The sequence below is a fragment of the Phoca vitulina genome, unplaced genomic scaffold, assembly GCF_004348235.1.
Source record: "Phoca vitulina isolate PV1807 unplaced genomic scaffold, GSC_HSeal_1.0 scaffold11, whole genome shotgun sequence".
Lineage (NCBI taxonomy): Eukaryota > Metazoa > Chordata > Mammalia > Carnivora > Phocidae > Phoca > Phoca vitulina.
Window position 1 is genome coordinate 2,657,623 of NW_022589714.1, and position 25,397 is coordinate 2,683,019.

At 42.0% G+C, this 25,397-nt stretch overlaps 3 protein-coding genes across 11 annotated transcripts in view; 2 read left to right on the forward strand and 1 right to left on the reverse strand.

Moving 5' to 3' along the window:
* Positions 1 to 12,425, forward strand: part of MDN1 (midasin AAA ATPase 1) — a 159,494-nt gene extending 147,069 nt beyond the window's left edge. For both annotated transcript variants that reach the window (XM_032409275.1, XM_032409277.1), the window contains exons 93-102: positions 376 to 540; positions 1,837 to 1,997; positions 2,713 to 2,802; positions 3,700 to 3,815; positions 4,406 to 4,580; positions 5,797 to 5,870; positions 5,971 to 6,085; positions 7,149 to 7,212; positions 8,856 to 8,998; positions 9,752 to 12,425. In XM_032409275.1, coding sequence (XP_032265166.1) covers positions 376 to 540; positions 1,837 to 1,997; positions 2,713 to 2,802; positions 3,700 to 3,815; positions 4,406 to 4,580; positions 5,797 to 5,870; positions 5,971 to 6,085; positions 7,149 to 7,212; positions 8,856 to 8,998; positions 9,752 to 9,940 — 1,292 coding nt within the window. In that variant the 3' untranslated portion in view covers positions 9,941 to 12,425. The remainder of the gene's footprint in view (positions 1 to 375; positions 541 to 1,836; positions 1,998 to 2,712; positions 2,803 to 3,699; positions 3,816 to 4,405; positions 4,581 to 5,796; positions 5,871 to 5,970; positions 6,086 to 7,148; positions 7,213 to 8,855; positions 8,999 to 9,751) is intronic.
* Positions 12,426 to 14,317: 1,892 nt separating this feature from the next.
* LYRM2 (LYR motif containing 2) lies at positions 14,318 to 15,990 on the forward strand. Its single transcript, XM_032410129.1, has 3 exons — positions 14,318 to 14,424; positions 15,196 to 15,336; positions 15,780 to 15,990. The coding sequence occupies exons 1-3, from the start codon at positions 14,380 to 14,382 to the stop codon at positions 15,858 to 15,860; spliced, it is 267 nt and encodes an 88-aa protein (XP_032266020.1). The 5' UTR covers positions 14,318 to 14,379; the 3' UTR covers positions 15,861 to 15,990.
* Positions 15,991 to 19,266: 3,276 nt separating this feature from the next.
* Positions 19,267 to 25,397, reverse strand: part of ANKRD6 (ankyrin repeat domain 6) — a 140,899-nt gene continuing 134,768 nt past the window's right edge. For all 8 annotated transcript variants that reach the window (XM_032409281.1, XM_032409286.1, XM_032409285.1 and 5 more), the window contains 3 exons: positions 24,854 to 24,967; positions 24,011 to 24,137; positions 19,267 to 22,907 (listed from right to left, as the gene is read on the reverse strand). In XM_032409281.1, the coding sequence (XP_032265172.1) occupies positions 22,339 to 22,907; positions 24,011 to 24,137; positions 24,854 to 24,967 (810 nt within the window). In that variant the 3' untranslated portion in view covers positions 19,267 to 22,338. The remainder of the gene's footprint in view (positions 22,908 to 24,010; positions 24,138 to 24,853; positions 24,968 to 25,397) is intronic.

Genomic DNA, 25,397 nt, shown 5'->3' on the forward strand with positions numbered 1-25,397 from the left:
TTGGTTTTTCTGTGTCCTGTGTTATACTCTTAATCATTACAGTTTCCACTCATAACTTGGTAATGGAGGATAATTCCATTAGCTGCTCTGAGTCATGTGTCCAGCCTGTTTCTTCTGGTTCAGTTTCTTGTAATAGCAGTAAAAACCTAGCTAAGCATCCTATTTTTGTGGTAGAGAATAGGCAGTTACATTAGTAGGTCAGTAGGGCATCCAAGGCAGAGAAGCCAAGTACCATGTTCATGCCTTATAGCTGGTCAGCGGAGAACCAGCATGAATAGAATCTTGGAGGCTAAAAATGACAAACTATACCCACTCTTGATTACTTTGTTCTGGGAAGACCTAGGCTGTTTATGTGTCTGTGTGCTGTATTGGCAGATGTGGCCAGCAAGGAGCAGCAACAGTCTGCAAAAGATTCCAGCAGATTTCAGGAGGAGGAGATAGAGGATACCTTCGTGGACACGGAGGAGGAGGAACTCCGAGCAGCAGACACGGAGCAGCTAAAGCCAGAGGAGGTCACGTCAGGGACCACAGCGAGCCCTGGTGAGCCCTGTAGTGAACAGATCCCTCCTAAGCTCCCTGACTTAGAAAAGTCACTTCTCGTGTAATGTGGTCTGATCTGGTTGGTTCTTTCCCCGTCCTAACCCATGGCGTAGGTGTTCATGTGCCTGTGGTAATTCCACTGTATTTCACTTGGGAGTCAAAGGTGGCAGAGTGGTGTTGCCGCCACTGTCCTTCAAGGAGACCTCAGAAACCTGAGATTCAGACAAGATGCCTTCAGTCTTCTTTAAATATGTAGAAAACAAAATAGTACACTTCAGTTATGACCAGAAGATACACTCTTGATTATTAGAGAAGGGTTTTCAGTTATGTGAAAATATAGAATATTAGCATAAAATGCAATAAAATATTTAAAGAAATAGAATGGGGAAAATGCATGTGAAAAAGTAACCAAACTTCTTACATATAGTTCCATTTCAGAGTTGACCAAGTGCTTTTACTAGGCAATATATTAAAAAAAGAAAAAGAGGGGCACCTGGGTGGCTCAGACGGTTAGGCATCTGCCTTCAGCTCAGGTCATGATCCCGGAGTCCTGGGATCGAGCCCCACATCTGGCTCCCTACAGAGCAGGGAGCCTGCTTCTCCCTCTCCCTCTGCCCTGCTGCTTCCCCTGCTTGTATACTCTCTCTCTCTGTCAAAAATAAATAAAATCTTTAAAAAAAAAAAAAAAGGAAAAAGATAAACTATGGATTTAACACATTAAAAAATAACCTTATCAGCAGTGGAATAAATGCAAATTCAAAAGAACTTGCCCAACTCAAAAACCTTTTTTTCCTGCTTTCTTCTTGTCCTCTTGGGTTTTAGAACGGTCAAGGCCCAGCTATTATATGACAGTGGGAATGGCACAGCTCTGATGAAAATTCAAAATCCAGACTTTGCCTCTTCCTTACCTTATAGGTTATGGCTAATTATTAATATTTTCTTTGCCTCAGTTTCCTCATAAATAGAATGGAACTATGACTTCATTTTAGTTTTTATTTTTATCAAAGTTCTATATGTAGTTTAAAGAATCACACAGTTCTACAAGGCAATGGGAGTCTCCCCCATTTCCCTTCTTTGCAGAACAGCTGTGTTCGATATCACAGTGGGGAGGAGGGGAGGTTAGGGGAGTCAGAATTGGCAGTGACTGACCCAAAGACAAGGAACATGTGGAGCCCATATGTAGAAATTTGGTGGGGACTGAAGGAGTGAGGTTTGAGTAATTGTTAGGCAGGCAGTCGTGAAGGCTCAGTCTCTGTAATTTTATGGTAAGTAAAACTCTGTCCTTTATGCAAATAGGCTTTGATGAGATGGAGGTGGAGACCCAAGCTGTTAAAACAGAAGACCAAGATCCCAGGACCAACCTATCACATGAAGAGACAGAGAAGGAGAAACCAGAGAGAAGCCGAGATTCAACCATTCACACAGCCCATCAGTTCCTCATGGACACGGTTTTCCAGGTACAAAAATGTTCACAAATTACTGTTTTAATAAGTTAATAAAATGTAATTATAAACTGCTTTTAAATTTTTGTCTTTAGAACTTCATGGAACATCTGGTTGTTTGGGGGTATCTTATCCTTATCAAAGTTTTTAGGAAAACCGTTGGTATGACCAGTTTTCTCGAAACAGATAACACTGTTCCAGCAGTTCATCCCAGGGTCATAGTGGGTGGTCTGTCCTGACCTGACCATGATGGTGGGTCTGGTCCTCCAGCCTGAGGCTGTCCCATTGATCATGTCCAGCAGCCTTGTGTGAGAAGCTGTAGGGACAGTTCGTAGTTTATGCTGATGAAGTAGCAAAAATCTTTGGCATTATTAATGCCTGCATTTTAGGAAGAGCAGATTTAATGGAGTTTTCCCTAGTCGTTTGACTTAATAGCAGTCTCGATTAATCAAAGAACATTTGATATTAATAGTTTTGTGGGTTTTTTGTTTTTATTTTGCTGGATGGATTTCTTCTAAATGATAAAATTTCCTTTATCTTGTCTCTGCCAAATGGGAAGCAAAAGAAGACTAGTTGTCTGGCATCTTCTTATTGTGCCATTAAATTGCTTAAGCTTTGTTTCTTAGGGGTATGTATTTATAGTTCATACTGCTTGGAAGAAGGCAGCCAGTGATAATGAGTTGGTGATTTCAACCTAGGCTGCCTCTTATCTGTGGCTTTTTCTTCTTAGCCCTTTTTAAAAGACATCAGTGAGCTAAGACAGGAGCTGGAGAGACAGCTGGAAATGTGGCAGCCACATGAATCTGGAAACCTAGAAGAAGTAAGTCACTGGTCTTTTCATAAGATAATCTTGTTTTTTTGTTTGGTTGGTTTTTTGTTTGTTTGTTTCTAAAGATACAGCAAGCTTAACAGGTTCTTAGCACCAATTACCTTTGTAGAAGGGACTGAGTACATGGAGCCTAAGTCTACCCGTTGCTTTCTGCATACTTTGCCACTCAATATTTAGCTTAATTAAAACAGAAAAGCTGATGTATTTATGTCCTTTAATTTCTGTTGTTCATTCTATAATAGAACAGATAGGACAGTGATTATAAAATGGGTCAAAATGTGTCATCCTCAGAGTAGGCCACCTGGAATGTTGCTGGCTGACTTAATGTGGTAGCATAGATTAACCAGAAGCTTCATTTTTAATAAGGTCTCTACATCCTAAATTTACTGTATATGTACATGTTTGTATTTTGTGCCTGCAATCATCATTCCTACTACAGACCTGTATGAGGGCTCTGCCATAGTTGGAGCTTTGTGTCCAGGAAATAATCACACCATTGAGAGATTTGCACTCGTCACTTTTGCTTTTGAAACATGACCCCGAGAGCCCACAATTACGTGGCTGGATCATTAACCATCCAGTTTCCCACCCACACAAAGTGCCTTTGTAGGTGGTGAAAATAAAGTGTTGATTTGGTCATAAATTCCATTATTTTCTGCCTTTTCATCCTTTCTCATTTGGAACCGAGGGTTGTGGTTTTGGTAGAAGAGGAGACATTTTTAAGGACGTGAACTAGCTGGCGACTTGCTAAGAGAAGCTCTCAAGTTAGCTTCTGTTGACGAAGTTCCTGCAGGTCATTTTCTACCGCTCTGTTTCAAGCCTCATCTTGCCGTAATGACTTTGGCTGGCTCTGATGTTCTCTGGGTAACTTCCACTTTATTGTCACAGGAGAAGGCTGCAGCTGAGATGTGGCAGAGTTACCTGGCCTTAACTGCGCCTCTTTCACAACAGTTGTGTGAGCAGCTTCGTCTCATATTAGAGCCTACCCAGGCAGCCAAGCTGAAGTAAGTTTTCTCCATTGGACTCACTCACAGTGCCCTGACAAGATGGCAGGGTCACCACCTTAACCACTTAAAGTGCTGGCTTGTGGTGGCCATTTGAGCTGCACAGGCACCAGTATGTTATTCCGTACCCTTTTTCATGTTATCTGGAAACACTGAGGTGTCTTTGAAGTTCGGTATGAATGCAGTTCCTTTGATTCATTAACATCTGATGGGAAAATTGGCTGAGCCTTTGCATGGGTATATGGGCTTGCTGCACGTGTTACTCACCTAGATCTTTTCAAAGATTTATCCAAACTCATAGTTTCTGAACAGAAAAGAGTCTAAGATTTAATCAGTGCAAACATATTTTCCTAATTTTTAAAATGTGTCTTAGCTTTCCTGGAAGGACCTAATTATTATTGCCACATACATATCCAGCTTTTCTGGCTGCCCTTAAGTCTCAATTGACAGTGACACTTGAGTGTGCCAGGTTACTGGTTATTTGGTATTACTGGTTATAAGGTATTACAATGGATTTTATTTAAAAAAAAATATATCAGAGGATGAGCCGTTGTTAACTAATCTTGACCCCATTTGGATAAATTTAATAGAGGAGACTATCGAACTGGGAAGCGGCTAAATATGCGGAAGGTCATTCCATACATTGCTAGTCAATTTCGGAAAGACAAGATTTGGCTTCGAAGGACCAAGCCCAGTAAACGCCAGTATCAGATTTGTTTGGCCATCGATGACTCTTCTAGCATGGTGGACAACCATACCAAACAGGTAAGGAAGCACAGAGCTAATTTGATGAGTAGTTGACACCAAGCCATGCTCCATGGCCACCAAAAAGTTTTAAATATGTTCTGGCAAAAAGCACTTTGAAATACCAAGTACTGTTCTGAGAATGTGATACCATGTTTGAGAAGACCTAAAATTTTTAAAAGAAGTCAAAAGGGCAGTTTCAGGATGTCTCAAATAATTTGGTCCCTTACTGTTGGAAGCCTTTTAAGTTGTTTTGTTTTTTAGCTTGCTGTGCTCTAGCTGCAGCAGAATAACTCTGACAATGTTTATTTTCCACAAAATGCAGTGTACTGTTAAACTATCTTTTAATGATCTTGTACAACATATAATATCTGAATATTATTGATTTTTAAAGGGTTCAGTGTACATCTTTTTAAGTCTGAAATTATCTGTGGAGTTAGTGCTCTGTTAGTATTCACAAGGCTTAAGAGCCTGAATGGAATTACTTAGGCTACCACCATTATGGCCACTGAAGAGGGATGTTTTTTGCAGTGATGGTATTACCTAGTATGAACCAATAAGCAACCTAAATCTCTACATGTGCTCTGTTGGAAAGAGTTAGAGAGTGACCTCTGAACCCAGGTTCAGGTCCAAGCTCCTCACTTTTTACCTCATGATGTTGACCAATTATTTACTTCTTATGTATCAGTTTCATCTTCTGAAAAATGAGAATTGTAACAGTACTTCATACAGAATTGTGAAAATTAAATGAGTTTAATTAAGTTTAATGCCTAGCACTTGATATATGTTCAGTAGATGTTAGTTGCTACAAGTATCATCTTTTTAATGAAATTTGAATTCTAAAACTATATTGTCATTTATGTATGGGTTAAAATAAATTGATTTTTAAAATTTTTTACCAATAAGAGATAACTTTTTATGTAGTATTCCCCCCAGCCCCCCGGGAAAAATTCTAAAAATTTTAGGGACCAAGTCTCCTAGGATCACTTTTATTAGATGATGTCTAGAGCAGACCATTGCTACTAGTGTAATGGATTCTGGGTTTCGAGATGTGTAGTATTAGCCGGGGTCTAGGGCCACCATGGCCTCTGGGTTGATTGTGAATAGCCATGTTGATGTTCCCTGTGGGTCATGCAAAAATAACATTTTCTGTGGGACTCTTGGTATAAAAAAGGTTGAGAGGCACTGATCTAGAGGATATTCTGATTCCTTCAGCCCTTAACTTTCTATTTCATAGCTGGCATTTGAATCTTTGGCGGTGATTGGAAATGCTCTAACCCTCCTGGACGTGGGTCAGATTGCCGTGTGCAGGTAAGGGTGCCTTCTAATCCCAGTGGGAAAATCAACCTCCTTTTGTTATGCTGATCACACAAAAATTAACTCCCATTGTATTTGGTTTTTCTCTCTGTAGTTTTGGAGAGTCCGTAAAGCTGTTACATCCATTCCATGAACAGTTCAGTGATTCCTCAGGGTCCCAGATTCTGCGACTCTGCAAATTCCAACAAAAGAAAACCAAGATTGCTCAGGTATGCTGACAGCATCAGTGTCCTCTGCACAGTCATCCTTAAGCAAGTGTGGGAGAGACATAATTTTTATTTTTTAATTTAAAAAAAGTTTTTTAAAGATTTTATTCATTTGAGAGCAAGAGAGAGCACGAGTTGGGGGAAGGGGCAGAGGGTGAGGAAGAAGCAGGCTCCCTGATGAGCAGGGAGCTTGGGTTCCTTTGGGACTCAATCCCAGGACCCCCGGGATCATGACCTGAGCTGAAGGCAGACACGTAACCGAGTGAGCCACACAGGTGCCCCAGAGACATAATTTTTAGCACTCTTTCCTCCCCAGTATGGTTTTAGGACAGGTAAAATTTCCAATGGAGAATAGTTCTAAACTTCAGCCTAAGACACCACTGGAACAGAAACTTCCTTGGCACCCATCAGGTATGACTTACTCCTCCGTTCCTCAAAGATTAACAGTACGTCACTAATTTTTCTGGCTCCCTAGTTTTTGACAGATTTGGAACTTGTGCAAAAATAAACCATCTTCCTGTACCCTTCATTGGGCCAATTTTTCTCTGCCATTTAATTTAGCCTAAAGAAAGGATGTAAGAACAGCCAGTGACTTGCTCAGGATGACATCAGCATAGGATGATAATTCTGTCCTCTTCATGTCTGCCCTGATTTAGCCCACTTTCTTTATGCTACACTAGACATTTTGTGTTTTCTTGCCTTTTCCTGCTCAGTTGTTTTCTTCTGAGAGAAGATAGCTGTTTTGTTTATTTGGGGGCATTACTGATGTCTTCTCTTTAACCCCAGGGGAAGTATTTCTTTTCCTCTCGGGTGTGTTACAGAACACTCCTGGTGTGTGTGGCAGAGACACAGGTCTGTGCTGGAGGGCGCAGTGCCCAAGAAGAGATGCCAGCAGGGCGAGGACCGTCCCTGCCTCGTACGGGCGGCTGGAAGGGCCGGTCATTGCCTCTAGATCTGAGAGGCTTGCTTGACCGTCACTTAAAAGTCAGGAGGAATTTCAGTCTCCATGACAATGGGAAGAGAGTTTCAGTAGTTTAATAACGGCCTGTCTCTGGTTCTGGTTTAGTTTCTCGAGTCCGTGGCCAGCATGTTTGCAGCTGCTCAGCAGCCCTCACACAACGCCAGTCCAGGTGAGCTGCACTTTTTTGTCTTTATCAACACAATGCCTTTCTGTTGTGTGCATTCACAAGCTGCTGTCTTCAACACACTGTACCCATGACTGTCTTTTTTTAGAGTGTATACTCTCTAGGAAAAGGTAAGCAGGAGCTGGAGAGGTGTGGGCACTCATTGTGTACTCAACCATTTATCCATGCAGAAATTTTTATTGAACCCATACCCATGATGCTTACAACCAATGGAGGAATAGATAGGAAAGAACTACAGTTGACCTTGAACAATGTGGTGGGGGGGGCGCTTAGGAGCACCAACCCCATGCACAGTTGAAAATCCATATATAACTTTGACCCCTCAAAAACTTAGCTACTGATAGCCTACTGTTGACCGGAAGCCTTTACTGATAAAATACAGAGTTAATTAGCAATTGTGCATATTATGTGTATTTTATACTGTATTCTTAAAATAAAGTAAGCTAGAGAAAAAAAATGTTAAGGAAATCATAGGGAAGAGAAAATATATACACGGTACTATTACAGTAAGACATCTGCATATAAGTGGGCCTCCCCACACGGTACTGACCCGTGTTGTTCAAGGGTCAACTATTCTTTGTTATGAACTAGTATATACTTAGAGTTCAGAGTTGTGAAGGAGGAGCAAGGTGTATGGAATTTAGTATTAAGAACATTCTATAATATTTTAGTGACAGAGAAGCAGAGGAGGGACATAATTCAGAAACCAGCTAATCCAACGATGATTGATTTAGGGCTTGAAACACACCAATTCTTCTTTCAGCTCTTTCTGAAATCTCTCAGTCGTGATTATATCATGGAGAACCTTCTTGTTTGAAGCAGGTCTTTAACACCTCTTGATACTTGCTGAACTTCCTGCACAGAGAAAGAGGCCTGCCCTCAAGCACTATAGTCTTTCACTGGAAACACTAGAGTTAATTTCTTTTTTTTAAGAGTTAAAACTTTTTAAACGCTTTTATTCATGATTTATTTTAATGGCCCCCTCCACTTAAGTTTTCATTTAAATGTCAAGAAGAGAAAAATACACAAGTAAGTTAAAAGAAATTTGGAAGACCCAGTTCCAGGTTTCTGATTTGGGCACTTTCTTCTAATGGCCTACTCAATACTGCCATATTCTTTTTTTTTTTTTTTTTTTTGAGGGGGTGCAAGAGGCAGAGGGAGAGGGAGAGAGTCATAAGCAGGCTCCCCATCCAGCACAGAACCCAACGTGGGGCTCAGTCTCACGACCCCGAGATGATGACCTGAGCTGAAATCAAGAGTTGGATGTCTAATCGACTAAGCCACCCAGGCACCCCTCAATACTGCCATTTTTATACTTTATAGCCATAAATGTTTTACTTCTCATATGTTGCTATACAATGAAATTGATCTAATGTGACAGGGAAATTGCTTTATTGACAGAAGCTTCATATGTCTTTGTGCAGCCTTTATGTCCGACTGGGGCATCTGAAGTAATAGACTTAGACGTCCCTTTTGCTTATATCCAGAATTCATCAGTTTCAGACATCTGTTTGGTTAATGATACAGAGAAAGCTTACACTAATTTGTCTTCAAGTAGGTTTGAGTTGTTAAAAGTGCGATTTCCGTTTTGTCCCCTTCTTCCTCTCCTGCTGTATGTTCTGCTATAGAAACCGCACAGCTCCTCCTGGTGGTCTCTGATGGACGTGGCCTTTTCCTCGAGGGCAAAGACAGAGTCCTGGCAGCAGTCCAGGCTGCCCGGAACGCTAGCATCTTTGTCATTTTTGTTGTATTGGACAATCCCAGTTCCCGCGTGAGTGATTACTAAAAGTTGGGATTCCCTTCAGCCTGGTCTATCTGAAATATGGCCTAGGTCACACCATCGTAACTCCTACTAATGTTCTGTCAGACACTGTTTTAGGCACTTTATGTTAGTTTTTTGTGAATAACCCAGTGAGGTAGGGATCATTATGCCCACTTTACAGTGAAAGACAGAAACACAGGTTACAGGTAATGAGTAGGAAAGCCAGAATTTCGGATGGATTCCAGAGACCACCCTCCTGACCACTTGTGCCAACTCTCCTCTCCTGGGTCATCCTTTCCCTCTGCACTGTGTCCTTGCAGGCACTGCAGCCTTGATGCTGGGCCTTGTCCACGTGGAGCTGTAGACCGGCCTATTCCAGGTCCTTGTACCCCAGCAGTGCCCTTCTCAGAGCAGGATGCAGGGGCTGCTAAGTGAAAGATGCCCACGGGGCAGTTCTCTTCCAGGGACAGCACTGTCTCTGCAAGTAGAAAATGAGAGAATATCCTTATAGGAAAATTGGATTTTCTTGTCTGCCCCTCTCCCTCCCTTTCAGTGTCTATTTTCCTGGAAAAGGTGCTCAGAAAGAGATATGCCTCCTCAGTAAGAGTTCTGAAAACTGTTCCTTAGTAATAAAAGCTAATTTTATATGTAGGAGTTTGATATGGGAGATCTAAAGATTGTTAGCGAAAGAGATCAGGGAAGAGCTAGCCAAGGATACTGGTTTGGTTTTTCTTTTTATATCAAAATGTCTTCTGTCGACAGGATTCTATCTTGGACATTAAAGTGCCAATATTTAAAGGACCTGGAGAGATGCCCGAAATCCGATCGTACATGGAAGAGTTCCCATTCCCATTCTATATCATTCTTCGCGATGTGAATGCGCTCCCCGAGACGCTCAGCGATGCTCTGAGACAGTGGTTTGAGTTGGTGGCAGCCTCCGACCATGCGTAGGGAAGGAACACAGTAAACCATGGTCAGACCGTGGCGCCTCGGGCCAGGTGCTCCCTCTTTTGGACAAGTGCTTCTGAACTCACAGCTCTAAAATGTTTTTATCTTAGATCTGATTTATAAAAATTCACCTAATAGCTACAGAAAGTTTTGTATTACCGTGTACATTTTAGTTTACAATGTGCTTTCAGAGCTAGAGAAAGCCTGGGGCTCCCGGCTTTGCCTGGGCTCCAGCTGTCACAAACCTAGGGCAGCGAAGGAACAGCAGTAGCAGGTATCTGGTCTTGGAAGGCCCGGCCTATGAGGAGGCCTGGGCCCGGCTGCCTTTTCCCCTCGCAGGAGCCCTGGACACCTACCTGGAGAAGCGGCTAGGAGAATAAGACTGTCCCAGGCCTTTGGACAAAGGACTAAAGGCAGCTGCCCTTTTGACCCTGCTTTAAGGCTCCACCTTGCCAAGCCCACAGTGTGTATCCATATGCTGTCAAGAGACTGAACAGCCGCTTTCAATAGTCCCAAGTGTGTGTGTTTTTTCATTGTGCTTCAGGTGACAGTAACTGCCTTCTCTTTGAGGATAGGAAGGTTGGGGTATATGTGGTCTTACAAAGCAACCAGATGTCATGGGAGCCCAGGTAATAGGAAAAATGACCACTGGATGGTATAAAAATGAAGTGGTTTTTCTGTGTCGTCCTTCACATTTGCTGCTTCAGGAGACTATGCAATGATGGAAAGCTGATTTTCCCTTTGGTTATTTCATTCTTTCTGTGCCACAGTCCCTGCTATTGTTGTTGTTGTTGTTTTTCCTTAACAATTAAGGGGAAGAATCATTCCTCCACTGCTTTTAAGCTGGACTGAGCCAGTCCCATTCTGGAAAAGAAATGCTGTGTTTAGAAAAACTAAGCAGCTACATTTTTTTTTCCCCAAAATACATCAATGGTTTTTAGACGGTTTTTACTTGGTCAGGAAGCACTGCGTGAATACTTGAAATTGTGTGCTGTGTTCTATTTAAGTTGTCAGAATGTTCTTTTGTAGACAACGTGCCATGATGTAATTGTCTATCTCCACATCTGTTTTCAAGTTACACTGTGAAGTTTGCCACACTTTTGAGGTGGTCATCAAAGACACAGATTGCTTGTTGTTTAACCAAGTGTCCTAAAGCATGTACCTGAGGTTATATCATTTTTTATTCTAAAAAGCTATGCAGGTTATATTCTGAAGATTATTAAATATATACCACTGTTGATAGAATTTGTGAGCATTCTTAATGGAACACGACAGGTGTATAAAAGGTATGCTAGGGGAACGATCTTGTCTGCTCCATCAGTCGGCTGTCCCTGGCTTATGCTGTGCTGCCAGGGCCTACACAGGTTCAGTGGCTTACTGCCATAAGGGTTTCTCCTTTGTGTCTCATGTCCACAGTGGGTGAGCTGCCGCACGCTGGCCTGGCGGCAGAGGAAAGGGTAAGTTGGTGAAAAACACAATGACTTGTAAAGATTTTGCTCCAGATGACATGTTTGTTCCACTCATTTCGTTGGTCGTAGCCTCTGATGGGTCAGGTAGGGAAAGACACCACTGTTCTGACCAGGATGTGATCTATCATCTACCTCTGAAATTGTACCATGTAAGCTGGGGCTTCCCAGCTGGTACCCAAAAATCCCCTTTTGAGCTTGTGCTGTGATGGGAAAAGGGTTGGGAAGCATGGAAGCAGTCCCAGGAGACCTCGGAGGAACTGTGCTAGGGGTGGGGTAAGAAGCAGGACACACCTGAATCACGAACGGAGTCACTGAGGGTAGGCTTGCTCTCCTTTGGAGCTCAAACTCCAGAGCTGGCTTACTTTCTTGTCTTCATCCAAACACCAATCTTGTCTGGTCTTTTAGACATTTATTTTATCCTGTCTTCCCTTCCGCTCTGCTTGTGCTGCAGCTGGAGCGTTTTTAATCTGTAGTCTGGGCTGCTTTGGTGGTATCCTAGACAAGTCACTTTAGAGCTCCCTCTTGTGAAGAGATCCCTATGGTGAAGAAGGTATTACTCTCCTGTCCTTTCTCTCCCAGAATCCCCACACCACTAGCTGATCTGGTCACAGCAAACCAGAGGTCCTAGAATATACCAGTGTTCTATATGTTCTTTGGAATTTTCTTACCTAATGTGCCCTTCTGGAAACACCTGCCTAGTAGATAAGCCCTCAGGTATGTTTCCCTGTCTTAGGTCTTCCTGCCCAAAGTGGGAGCCTGACTCATGACAGTACTACTGTGTCTAGCATGAGTGAATGTTTCTGGATGGGAAGAACTAGTATAAAAATCTATAAATTAATGCGAGAAGACAACACTATCAATTTTAATAAAGATCTTATGATGATTTGGAGGGAAAGGATACAAAAGATTCTCAAGAAACTACAGGGTGTTAGTCCTGCCAAATAATAAAATGTACTAGTCTTACATGAAATAATCCTGAACAATTTGTTCAGACACTAAAAAAATTTACCATATGGGCATCAAAGCCCAAGAAGGATTTAATGGTGTCAAAATTATAGTTTAGCGGGCGCCTGGGTGGCTCAGTTGGTTAAGCGACTGCCTTCGGCTCAGGTCATGATCCCAGAGTCCTGGGATCGAGTCCCACGTTGGGCTCCCGGCTCAGCAGGGAGCCTTCTTCTCCCTCTGACCCTATCCCCTCTCATGCTGTTTCTCTCTCTGTGTCAAATAAATAAATAAACAAAATCTTCAAAAAAAAAAAAAATTATAGTTTAGCGATTGGAAAAAAGATAGACATCCACATCATAAAGCAAACTAGGTGGAGTAAATACTTAGTTAACAATGAAGACATAATGTAGAATTGCAAAGCTCTAAAGGGGAGAAAATGAAATTGAAAAGCCTCAAAAGAAAAATACATGACTATACAGAGACTTCTTAAAGTTATATAAACAAATTTTTCAAAGAACAGGCAAACAAGCCATATAAATTTAGTGTAAAAACCTTGATCGCCATAAATGGACCAGTCATGACAATTCATAAAATAAGTGGCAAGGGATATTTCACTAATTTTTATAAGAAAATGAATTGCTATTGCCAATTAGACAAAACTTCAAAAAGTAGTCAGCATCACCCATACAATGCCTGGTAATGTTCAAGAAAGCTAGGCATTGGAGTATATGTGGCAGGTCCTGTTTTCAGTGCATCACATACAATGCAACTCTGAGGTAGATCCTATTTCACTTTACAGATGAGGAAGGAGGCCAGGAGAGATGAAGTTACCAAAAGAGCACAGTTAGGAAAAGGGAGCACCAAAGGATTCCAGCAAGTGAGGCAATCAGGTAAATGCGCAGTAAATGGGTAACCAAATGAACATTTTTGACTGTATTTTCAGAACCATTCTATTTGACAAAATATAGCAAAGATTCACCAACCCTACTTGCATAACTTAAGGGCATGTGTGTGTTGGGAAGATAAAACAATTAGGAAATAAAAACTTAAGTTGTGAGGACATTCAGTTCCTCATTCTTAGTGATACAAAATTGTTATAACTCCAATGGAGCAGCCATTTAAAACGTCGTAAGAATTAATATGTGAAAATTAATAAAGGGAGACTTCACTGAAGTAGAGTCGGGAGGCTAGAAAGGAAAGCTGGGCCACTCAATGTCACTCCCAGGAAGAATGGTCAATAACAGACTCCAACAGAAGGTCAGCAGGAAAGGATCATCAATTACAGGATCCAAGGGGTGGGAAGATGGGAGAGGCGCAGTGTGCAAGAAATCAACTACCCTTGCAACTCCGTGAGAAATCTTGCTTTTTCCCAATGGGCTTTTCATAACCCCTCTCAACTTCCATCTCTGTAAAATAAGTTCCTCTCCTTTATTGGACTTGCCTGCAGTTTTGCCATAGCTTGCATGTCCCCAAATGCAATTCTCTACTCCCAAATAGACCCGCTTTTGCTGGTAAAATAACCTTACATTTAAGATGAACATAACTAACGGCAACCATGGAAGATGCCACCACGGGGAAAATGGTTGCAAACAGAAAAGACCAGGATGAAAACAAAAGATGAACAGGACACAAACATTAAACATTTAAATTTTTATTTCTAACTACACATTTAAAAAGCCAACAGGAATACACAAATAATTTCACCGCTCACTCTCAAAAGCTAACCACAGTGCCAGGAACTGTGCCAGTTCCCTTACCACTCCTATTATCACAGCTATTTGTGACGCAAGAACTGCTATCCCCTCGCACCCCCAAGAAAATGTATCCTAGGATAAAACTGCCCAAGGCTTTATAGCTCATTACTAGTTCCCACCGCTTCAGTTCAGCCAGACTGCGGGGGATTTGGCGGCCGAGTGTAAGCCGCGAACCGTCTCCCAGGAAACCCAGCTCGCCCTGCCCCCTGGTTACGCCCCCACTTCCGCTCCTGCGCACTGGAGCTCTTGGGAGGACCGAGGCTACCTGGAGGAAATGGCCACTTCCCGCTTACCACCGGCGACGCTAACGCTAAAGCAGGTAGCGCCGTTTTCGCCAGCCTTTCCAGGATCTGATCTCAATTATCCATCTCTCCCTCCACCCCACCCTGCGGAGTGGGTCGCGGGGGCGGGACTTCGTGATGCGGCAGCCGGCGGTGGGAGTGGGGAGGAGGGGTCGGGGAGGAGGGGGCTGCCCTCTGGCCCTGGGTTCGTGAGGCGGGCGGGCTGTGGGTCTCTTGGAACTTTAATGCCTTGGCCACGGTGAAGACTGTTATGTCTGTCGTACTGAGCTATGGTAAAGAGTGAGATTGCCTGCATTGGTTTAAAAAAAAGTGCTGTTACTGTAGTTACAGCTTCTAATAACTGGTAGTTCTTTTTCTGCTCATTGGTTTTTTGTTTTTTGTAGATTTTATTTATTTATTTGAGAGAGAGAGAATGAGAGAGACAGCACATGAGGGGGGGAGGGTCAGAGGGAGAAGCAGACTCCCTGCCGAGCAGGGAGCCCGATGCGGGACTCGATCCCGGGACTCCAGGATCATGACCTGAGCCGAAGGCAGTCGCTTAACCAACTGAGCCACCCAGGCGCCCATCATTGGTTATCTTTTGATGTTAAGGGTTTCTTAGGTTTGACAAAGGAGTAAGCAAACAGCCCCAATACACTTTTTGCCTTTTTCTTAAAAGAGAAGTTCTTTTTTGCCCTTTTCAAAATTGAGGACCAAAGAGAAGTCATCCATTTAGTAGATTCCTAAAGTAAAGCCCTCTGGGCTGTAGATTTTGCAGTTGTAATAGACATTTCTCCTCCCCTCTACAGTTCATGAGAAGGCAACAAGTTCTCCTTCTCTACAGAAGGATTTTGCAAGCAATTCGGGAAGTGCCAAATGATTCTGATCGAAAATACCTGAAGGACTGGGCAAGGGAAGAATTCAAAAGAAACAAAAGTGCCACCCAAGAGGTGAGAACAAGATCATGATGAGGACAGGCCCCGACCATTTTGTATTTTTTTTTTTTTTTTAAAGTTTAATAGACATTTTGGAATATAAGGATCATGGAGATGTACGTACATCTTGATCATTCCTTTAATATTACCAATTTTCCACTCAAATGATAATTGAAATTTTACAATCTTTACAGTAGCATCACCTGACTTTTCTGTTAAACCATACGTACACACAGGAAAAGATTATAAATAGGACAGCATGATGGTTTGGGAAGTATGACGACTGGGGTTTACAAAAGCATGTCAGACACTGTGCACCCTTTCTTGTCAGTTTGGGGCTTTCCTAATACACAGTGGTTCCAATTCTCAGTGTTGGTCCCTGAATAATAAATGAAATGATAGAGCTGTACCTTGTTTAACCAAGTAAAACAGTGACCAGCTTTCACTTTCTTCTACAGGATACAATCCGGATGATGATTACTCAAGGCAATATGCAGCTCAAAGAGTTAGAAAAAACCCTTGCTTTGGCAAAATCTTAACGATAGCATTATTCTGAAAGACTTTCAAAGTTTCCATGTGTATTAATTAGACTCGATGGGCAGCCTAAAAGCAAGTCAAACTGTACAGTACTTGGGAAAATGTCAGAACATGGAGCATGGCATGTCAGAGCAAACAAAAGCACATCAGAACAATTGCCTTAACACTGAAAAACATACCCTGCATTTTGAAAATGTTTTTGGATGTGTCAGCAGTTCAAGCAGCAAAAACCAGTACAAGTGGTCAGCACTTGAGATGCTCAACACCATTAACCCTCTGGGAAATGCAAATTAAAACCACATTGAAACAGTACCACATCCACTGGAATAACTATAATTAAAAACAGTTAAGCAAATGTTGGTAAAGATATAGGGAAACTGGACCCCTCATACATGCTGTGGGAATATCAAATGGCACAGCCACTTGGAAAACAGACTGTCAGTTGCTTAAAAGATTAAGTTACCAAACAGTTCAGCAGTTTCCTCCTAGGTTTATAACCAAGAGAACTGAAAATCTTTCTACAAGAAAACTTGTACAGGAATATTCATAGCAGCATTATTCATAATAGCCAAGAAGTAGAAGCAATCCAAATGCCCATCATCTGATAAATGATTAAATAAGATGTCTGTAGAATATTATCTAGCAATAAAAAGGAATGAAGTACTGATACATGGATGCACCAGAGACCAGTCACAAAAGATCACATATTGTAGGATTCCATTTATATGAAGCATCTAAAATAGGAAGAAGGAGGTGGTTTCCCAGGGTGTGGATAGCATGGAAAGTAATTGCAAATGGATATGGGGTTTCTTTTCTGGGTAATGAAAACATTCTAAAGTTGGGGGTGTGGGTTGTACAACTCTGAATATACCAAAGTCCGTTGAATCATACATTTTGCATGTGTGATATGTGAATTATACTTTAGTAAAGGCTTTACTGATTTTTTTTGCTGATAAAGAACTGACGTATAATACTGTGTAAATCACTATTTCAAGAAATTGTATGAGATATATGGATGTATACTGACCTCAGAAGATACCCTGGACCTTTCCTGAAAAAAAATTCTTCTGCATTACTGATGGTTGTTGAGGTAGGTTCTTCGGATGTGTCATGATCCAGTAGTCCAAGGATTCCCTGAAAAGACCACCACCGGTAATACAGATCTTTGTTGGAAAGAGGAGAGACAGAAGCTTAATGAACACATTGAGGAACTTACCAAAAAGAAGAGGCAACGTCTGGATGAAACTAATGCAATTATCTTAGCATCCACATAGAAAGAAGTGAAACCGTCAGGGAAGATCCTTGGTGCTATAGGTTCTCTTCCAGTGACAGGAAGAAAGAGTTTGAAGAATACATTGAAGACAAGAAGTTGACTTGAGGACATTCCAACCAAATCTATACCAATTACTTCAGTGAAAATGAAAGCTTATGGAAGAGGTGGGATCGGCGGTCCTATAGACGGATGTCCTCTGTTCTTTTACAGAACAGATCTAAAAAGTTAATCCAAGAATCTGCCCAGCACCTGAAAAATGTAGGAGAAACTTTGCAGAATGATAAATGGTTAACCTAGTACTGGACTGCCTGCCAGAGAGAGAGGAGCAGATGGTGGCGTTTGTCCATGACCTGCCTGCATTGCCAGGGTCCACCCGCCCCTCCCACAGCCTCAGCCCACAAGACAAAATAATTCTGAATATTCTTCAGCCGGGTAACCTAATTCAAAATGCTTGAGCTAATTATCAGATTTGTACATAGCTGTACATCAGTTAACCTACTGCAAAGCCATTTGATGAACAGAAGCATTTGTGAGCAGTCTCTGAACAGAGAACACTTTTCTTTGTGCAGCATGATCTACCTATTCGAGTACAGGCAATTTCTAGTAAATCTGAAATCTTGACACTACAGATCATCCTTTCGTGAGGTGTAGAAGTCCATGACTTGGTGATGTTCTTCCTAGTGGTGGTGTATGTCAAAGATGTAAGAGCATTTGTGGTTTAAGTTTGTAAGATACAAATACCAGACTCCAGGAAAACCTAACTTGGGATTTGTTGTGTTTTTTAAATTGGGCAAAACACTGCAAATTGAATGTTCATCTTCCAGACGCTAAGATTATTATAATCTTAATAATGGACAGCATTTGAGTGCTAAATAAATCTCAGGCTAAACAACAATTTCTCCTCCCATATGGAACCATGCTCATTAAAATGTTGGTCAGGTTTGAACTCCTGGTGAAACACATTTTATTTAGCATCTTTATCAGTGTTCTGGCCTAGACAACAAATTACCTTTCTGGATATTCCCTGTGAACTATACTCATGTGGGGGCCCCTGGGTGGCTGAGTCAGTTAAGCGTCCGACTCTCGATTTTGGCTCAGGTCATGATCTCAGGGTGGTGAGATCAAGCCCTGCGTCAGGCTCTGTGCTGAGCATGGAGCCTGCTTAAGATTCTCCCTCTCCCTCATCCCCTACCCACCCTCTAAAACAAAACAAAAAAACCCATAACTATACTCTTGTTTGAATGTTAAAGTTTTGTTCCAAAAGTTTAAAGTACTTGGATGTTCAGTTTATGTATTTGAACTACAATAAGTCAAATCTTTATATTAAAACTTTTTAAATACCCAAGCTTTCTAGCATGAGGGTAAGTGGCTAGGGCTATTATTTAGCATACTGACTGTCCCTACGTCATTACCTTTTTTGAAGTGTGCCATCTGGTTGGAAGTTTCTGAACTCAGCACAGGCATTGCTGTGGGTGGGCCTGCAGAGGACGTTCTAATATTTGGGGAAAAGCAGCACGTATTCTTTGGTGTCTATATTACTGGAGTCACACAAGTAGACACTCAGGAGAGGCTGAGACCCCCACTTACCTAAATTGTCTCTTACGGAAGAAAAATGCTAGTCAAACAACAGAAGGAAACAGTTCACGTCTACCGTGGGAAAAAACTGGGATTATGTAGAGTAAGGTCCAAGCAGAATCAAAAGCAAATTGTCACTTTGTGCCAAACTAGAAATCGCCGCAGCCTATTTCCTTCCTTGAGTCAGGCATCTGAGAAATTCAGGATTAAGTTTGCTATTTTTGTTTACTAGGAAGAGGAAATTGCTTTTTACCCACTCTGGTTTGCATTAGGAAAATTGCTGTTTCCTGGTTATGTGTCTCATGGATTCAATATATTCATATTTATCGCCGTATTTTGACAATATTACAGAAGAATATTTCCCTTTAAAATCACAACAGGGGGCGCCTGGGTGGCTCAGTCGTTAAGCGTCTGCCTTTGGCTCAGGTCATGATCCCAGGATCCTGGGATCGAGCCCCGCATCGCATCGGGCTCCCTGCTCCACAGGAAGCCTGCTTCTCCCTCTCCTGCTCCCCCTGCTTGTGTTCCCTCTCTCGCTGTGTCTCTCTCTGTCGAATAAATAAATAAAATCTTAAAAAAAAAAATCACAACAGAAAACAATTTAAGTTTTTTTCCTTATAAGTATTCTAAAAGGTCACTGGTTTTGTCTTCTAAATCTTAATCGATTTGGCTTTTATATCACAGGAAGAAATGTATTTAGCTTTTATGAATAATTTGTTAGAAAATGTTATTTTGCCTGCATACAGTTATAAGTGAGGTTTTGTTCTCTCAGTTCAGTATTTTCTAAAAGGTCAGCAGTCTAAACAAAACATTAAAGCTTGTACTGAGAAATATTTCCATATTATTGGCTTTTGAAAAATTTATTTTTCATGCAGTACACCTGATCTCTACTCTAAAGCAGATGTATTTACCAGAAGTTACCCTTCTATCAAAACAAGGTAAAGTATGCCTGCATGAAGGCACTCTTTCTGGGAACCGTAAATTTGATTAACCACACAAACGAAAATATACACTAAATAGTCACATTTTCATTTTTTAAATAAGGATTTTAATATCCATAGTGTTGAGAACCATGTTTAATGTTTGAAAGAGACAAATTCAAGGTAATAAAAATATTAAATAGAAGACAACATACCTCTCAAGTATCAGCGCTTGACTGGAAAAAAAAAAAAAAAAAAAGATTTAAGCATGAAAACATCAATTCCTTTATTTTGGGCTCCCGAAGTCAAAAGTAAGATTAGAACTATATTCAAGCTAACCACAGATTTTACTTTACTCAATGCAATAATTCACTAATAAAAACCCCACTTCAGTATTATACAACCTTTCTGTGTTTTACATTTTCCCCCATAGCTATTGAAAGTTCCAGTCTCCGTTTCAAACACGACCCACATGACAGACTTTCAGTTAATAGTTCTGCTTCTTTGGAAGAGTACTATCGTGGCATTTGCTCATTTTAGCAGATAGCCTAAGGGAAAAATAAGGAAAGATACCCATCAGACCCGGAGTTGAATTTTTGACAATACTAAAGAATAAAAACCCATAAAATAAGCTGTTGGTCTTGAGATGCTGCCACTAGTTTGGGTTAGGAGGCCAACTGATAGGTGTTCTGTTTCCTTGCCTCTACTGGGCTCCCTTCGGTTAGAGAAGGATCCGTGTAATCGGCCAGACCAGGTGCCTTCGACTCTTCTCATTCCTCCCTCGTCTCTTCCCTGTGACTTGGACAAAAATACCCAGTTCATAATGATAAGCTGCCTGCTTCTGATGGGTACAGGTTACATAATCAAAATACTTCCTTCCAAAGCACTCTATGGTCGAGATAAAATTTAATTTGTTTTCAGCATTTCTCAACAAGGATACTCCTTGGGGTAACAGGAGATATGTGGTAAGTGAAAAGAACTGCTTAGACTACAACTTAAGGAGTATCTCAGCATTTCATCTCTGAGTATCGGGCAGTTCTCAAGAAACTGATGTGTGTTGAGGAAGGATTCTAAAGCTGCCCATGACCCGAGAGACACTGAAGGCACCATCCCACTGCAGTTGGGTGGTTCTGCCTGGGGGCGCAGAGGGGAATGAAGAGAGAAGGCGCCTCCCCACCGAGCAGGGTAACAGGAGTCTCGGGAACAACAACACATCCTGAATGGTAGTTGAGGAACAAGACAAGCTCACAGACATGAACATCAGCTCGAGAGGACATTAAATTGATTCCCTATCTGGGTTGTGTAATGGTGACCTACATCTAGATCTAGATTTGTTAGGAATGCCTTTGTCCATAGATTGTCACTATTAAAAACAAAAATAACCACGAGCTTGATTAGGCAAAAACAAAGGGACTATAAACATACTGTGTTTTTCTGGGTGTGCCCATGTCAGGAAATCATTTTCTCTTTGGCTCAATGAGCAACATTTTATTCAACGTTAGAGACAGTAGTTACTCAGTTCCTGTGTTGTTGGAAACAGAATGGAGATTTCTGTGCATACATGGAATCTGGAGGAGATGAATATAATCCCACATACCAAGGGACAAGAAGCGGAGAAATCCAAAATTTCAACATACCCAAGCTACTTTTATAACTTTGTATACTCCACAGAGCAGAGTAAAATCCTTGGGGCTCCACAAAGCTGGGGAACAGTGGGGTCTAGATCAAGTTATTGAATTATTTTACCTTGACAGAATCACTGCAAAGCAGTGGGAAACTTTTGAGGCTCTTCAATGACCGGACACAATTAGAAGTGAAATACTTTCAAGAAATAGCCTTACTTCTTTATAAAATGTAGATCAAAAAGCTCAAATTTAGAAAGGTACTCTTGGATAATTGGGTGTGATTAAGGATAGAAGCTTCAGGTAATTGTTAAATGAATGTTTTTCCATTAATCTTTAAAATCAGGATTAATCAATTGTCGTATTGCTGTATTTTGGCTGAAAATACAGAAACAATGACCCAATGATTTGAACCTTTCTCATTTGAGTTTATTAACAAATATTCCCAGTGCTTTTCGCCAATTCCTCATTATTTTAAATACCCTCCGACTTTGCAAAATATTTTAAGATATGCTGGATCTAGTGACATTATGAAAATCTTTTTCTCCTCAAAATCTATTTGATAAGTTTTCATCTGGTTAAAAGGTCAACCTTTTGAGAAGTAGGAATTTGAGAGGGGACTTTGCGCATCTCAGCCACAGCGCTCACAGAAAGATGCCCCTGTCTGGGCCCAGCAAGTGCGCGTCACATGAATGACTACTGGCGTTCACAAGGGATTCGTTTTTCTTCTTCCCTTCGATTTGTATTATTTCATACATCCTGAATTTTAGGGTTTAGACTCTATAGATCGTCAGTTTCTAAGCGTGGCTCACTTAATCTGAGCTTTCGAACCTCAGATGAGCCTGGACTGAGGTTATGAGTTTGTAATGAAACCTGAAACTAAGCAAGCGTCCCCCGGTTTCAGTCTCACTGTTGAAGTCGTCATAACTTCAGGGCATAGGAAGCATGGGTCTGGCACATCTCAGAAATTTGACTTTTTTTGAAAGACAAGTCCACTGTGTGCACAATAATGGACACCTTGGGCCTAGCTTTTCTAGAGCTGCAAAGCCAGCAATCATCAAGAATCCCTTCTTGTGCCACGCCCCAGGTCCTAATTGTCCTTCTGCACCTTTGTCCTTAGTTTAGCAAGTTCTTCTTCTAAGCTTTTAATATGTTCCTTCAGGGTGGCCTTGTCTTGCTGGGCCTTCTGACTGGCTTGGCTTCGTGCTTCCTCAATCTTCCTTTCATACCACTTTTCCATCTGGGTAGAAACAGCCTCAAAAAAGTACTGGGTAATCTCCAGAGCTTGGGAGGCATCTCGAGCATGAGGGGCGGTCTGCTCGCTGCCTGTTGCTGGTGGCGGCCCGCAGGGGGTGCTGGGTGCTGGGTGCTGGGTCCGATGCCTCGTTTGCCCGCTTTTCCCAGACTTCCTGGTTTGGGTGCCTCTGTCTACACAGGGCCCAGCCTGCTGATCACATTTGGCTGCCTCTTTCAAGGGTAGCAAGGCTGTCTGGACCTTGACGTTCCTCAGCCGGGAACCCGTACAGTCTGAGGAAGACAGCTCCTGCTGTGTTCTCTGGGGAGCCGTGGGGTTGAAGGCCTTTTCCTTGGGCCTCACCACCTGAGGAGAACTGTCAGAAGCCGCGACTGGACCTGCAGTGACCACTGATTGATCCACACCTAGTTTCAGAAGGAAAACAAAACCACATTCACACAGTCCCGTGGCTCTGGGTCGGCATTTCAGAGTCCTGGTAATCCTGTCAACCATCAGCCTTCCCAACTGCCAACCACCATGTGCAATTTCTCCCCTGCCCTCCCCACTTCCACTTCCCCCTGATGATCATTTTGGCTTGTCAGGGCTTTCACAGATTAACGACACTGGTGGCATCTAAGCCAAAAAAGTTGCTGGCCTTTCCTTTAGCCAGTTAGAAAGCTTAGAAAGCTCTGGGTAATTTTGTGATTGCTAAGGATGACACAGCTCACCAAGTATCTCCAAAACAGAACTGGGTATGCATAGATGAGAATGAATCTGCCCATTCCCTAATTTCTGGGCCTTTTCCACACCATAGCCCCAGTTACTAGCTCTCTATACCCAGAGCTCCAGCCAAGTTCCATAACTAGACCTAGCATGAAAAATTTGCCCAGGATTTCCCCAATGTTATGGGCACAAAGAAGATAAAACCACGGTTCCAGAAATGGTCTATAATAACATAATACACATGACATATCAAAATCCCTCACAGAGGCCTAATTACAAAGGTTCTAAATGTCCTCAAAATTAGCACTGAGTATAATCACTGCGGCTAATGAAAAGACACTTTGCTTGAAAGATCTCTATCTAGCACCTGGGGCTTCAATATATGAACTGCTGTTTATGGAGGTTTTACACAGTTGGACAAAGGTCAAAGGCTGATCAAGTAGAAAGCAGCCCAAGGGCCAGGGCAAGGACCCTGCTGAGGAGACAGATGTTCACTCCTCACTCTTCATCTTTGGGACCCACTCTGACACCATCAACATTGTACCTGAAACACTGCTATCACCAGTCAACAATTCTTGATTATTCCTTTATTCAAAAATGTCTGAATACTTAAATAGGAGTACCTTATTACCGTATAGTAACTGAAAGTACAGCAGTAACCAAAGTAAGTTCTTAGCCCTGTAGAATTTAGAATCCAGTGTTTTCCACAGCCCTATCCTAGGGGCTGCCTTTGGATACAGCAGAGAACAATCTCGGGGGGTTTTACCACCTTTGGATGGAATGGCTCTCTCTGCACACGCGTTACCTGTAGAGGACTCGCAAGTAGATGGTACGGATTTGGTCCTAGAGGCCCTAGAATCTCCAGAAAGCTTCAGCTCCAGATTCTGAATCTTTAACATGCACCAGGTTTTTAATTCATCCACCAATGACATCTACAAAAACAAAAACAAAAACAAACCCACACAAATGATGAGGTGAATTGGACATGTGGTTTATGAATGAAAGCACCAAGAGTGGACTCTTCAATTATGAAAGTTCAGGATATCATCTTGACAAGCCTAAAAGCTGTGGATTCCCTCCACTCCCACAGCCACACAGCCTTCTCTGCTGCCCTGTGTAGACCAGGATTCACCCAGCACCAAACCTGATAGTTTCTATAATCTTTGAGTGACTTAGGGCAAGAGACACCCTGAACACCCAAAGCTTCCCAAATCTTACAAATCAAGAATTTTTGGCTGTTCAGGAGCATGACCTCTCACACACTCAACAAGCACTCATTTTATGTGTTGTTCTTAGGTAGACAAACTCCCCAAGGGCAGGAAACAACTCTAGCTCAACAACAGAGCAATGCCTACCAGATGCACAATACATAGAAGAGATTCCAAGCAGAGACCACATCTTCCCCAGCGTATTCTATGAATGTTTCAGTCTCCACCAATTACCAGAATATTCAGCAACAAATGGACTGAACTACATGTTCTTTTCTATTCATTATATAAATGAATAAAAGGACATTAAAAAGGACATGCTACATAATACAAATGCTTTTATGGGTTCTTGGCCTCTGGGTTTCCAACGATGGGTCCAAGTCTTAACTCGGTGGAGAGGTGTAGTAAATACCCAGCTAACGACGCATCCTGGTTTTCACCTGTCGTTTCTCCCCCTCGTGCTTCTCGGCGTCCGAATGCTGCTGTAGGCGGGTCACGCACTCCGTTCTCTCCGCTGCGAGCCGCTCGACCATCAGCTTGTCCAGAACACGCATCTAGGATTCAGCGGGCAAAGAGCACAGGACTGACATGATCTAAGGATGGGGTGCGGACTCCTGACTCCTGGGACGGGGCTCTGGGGGACCAAGCAGGGGCCAGAGGAACAGAAGCAAACCTCCACTTCTTTTTTATCCTAGTTTCATCTAGTATTCATCGAACTCTAGGTTTTCACAATCCCTCAGCATGTTTCTGTGTTATTCAAGGCTTTTTTTCCTCATTTGTTAAAGTCCTAAGGGGTTGAAGACACTGAACACACAGTAAATCCACAACATAAGCCAACAGACCTTGTACATAGAATTTTTATATGTTTCAGAACATTATTTCCAAGACTATTATTGAAAGGAAAAACTACTTCTAGAAGTATGCGGCTGTACCTGATCTTAATTATCCTTTCTATTAATTTTTAACACCCCATCCTTAATGTTA

Bases quoted from the DNA above. Each gene is read 5' to 3' on its own strand.
- LYRM2 (XM_032410129.1), top strand. From the start codon at position 14,380: ATGGCCACTTCCCGCTTACCACCGGCGACGCTAACGCTAAAGCAG. The intron at 14,425-15,195 runs GTAGCGCCGTTT...TCCCCTCTACAG, and splicing joins CGACGCTAACGCTAAAGCAG to TTCATGAGAAGGCAACAAGT. The intron at 15,337-15,779 runs GTGAGAACAAGA...TTTCTTCTACAG, and splicing joins ACAAAAGTGCCACCCAAGAG to GATACAATCCGGATGATGAT.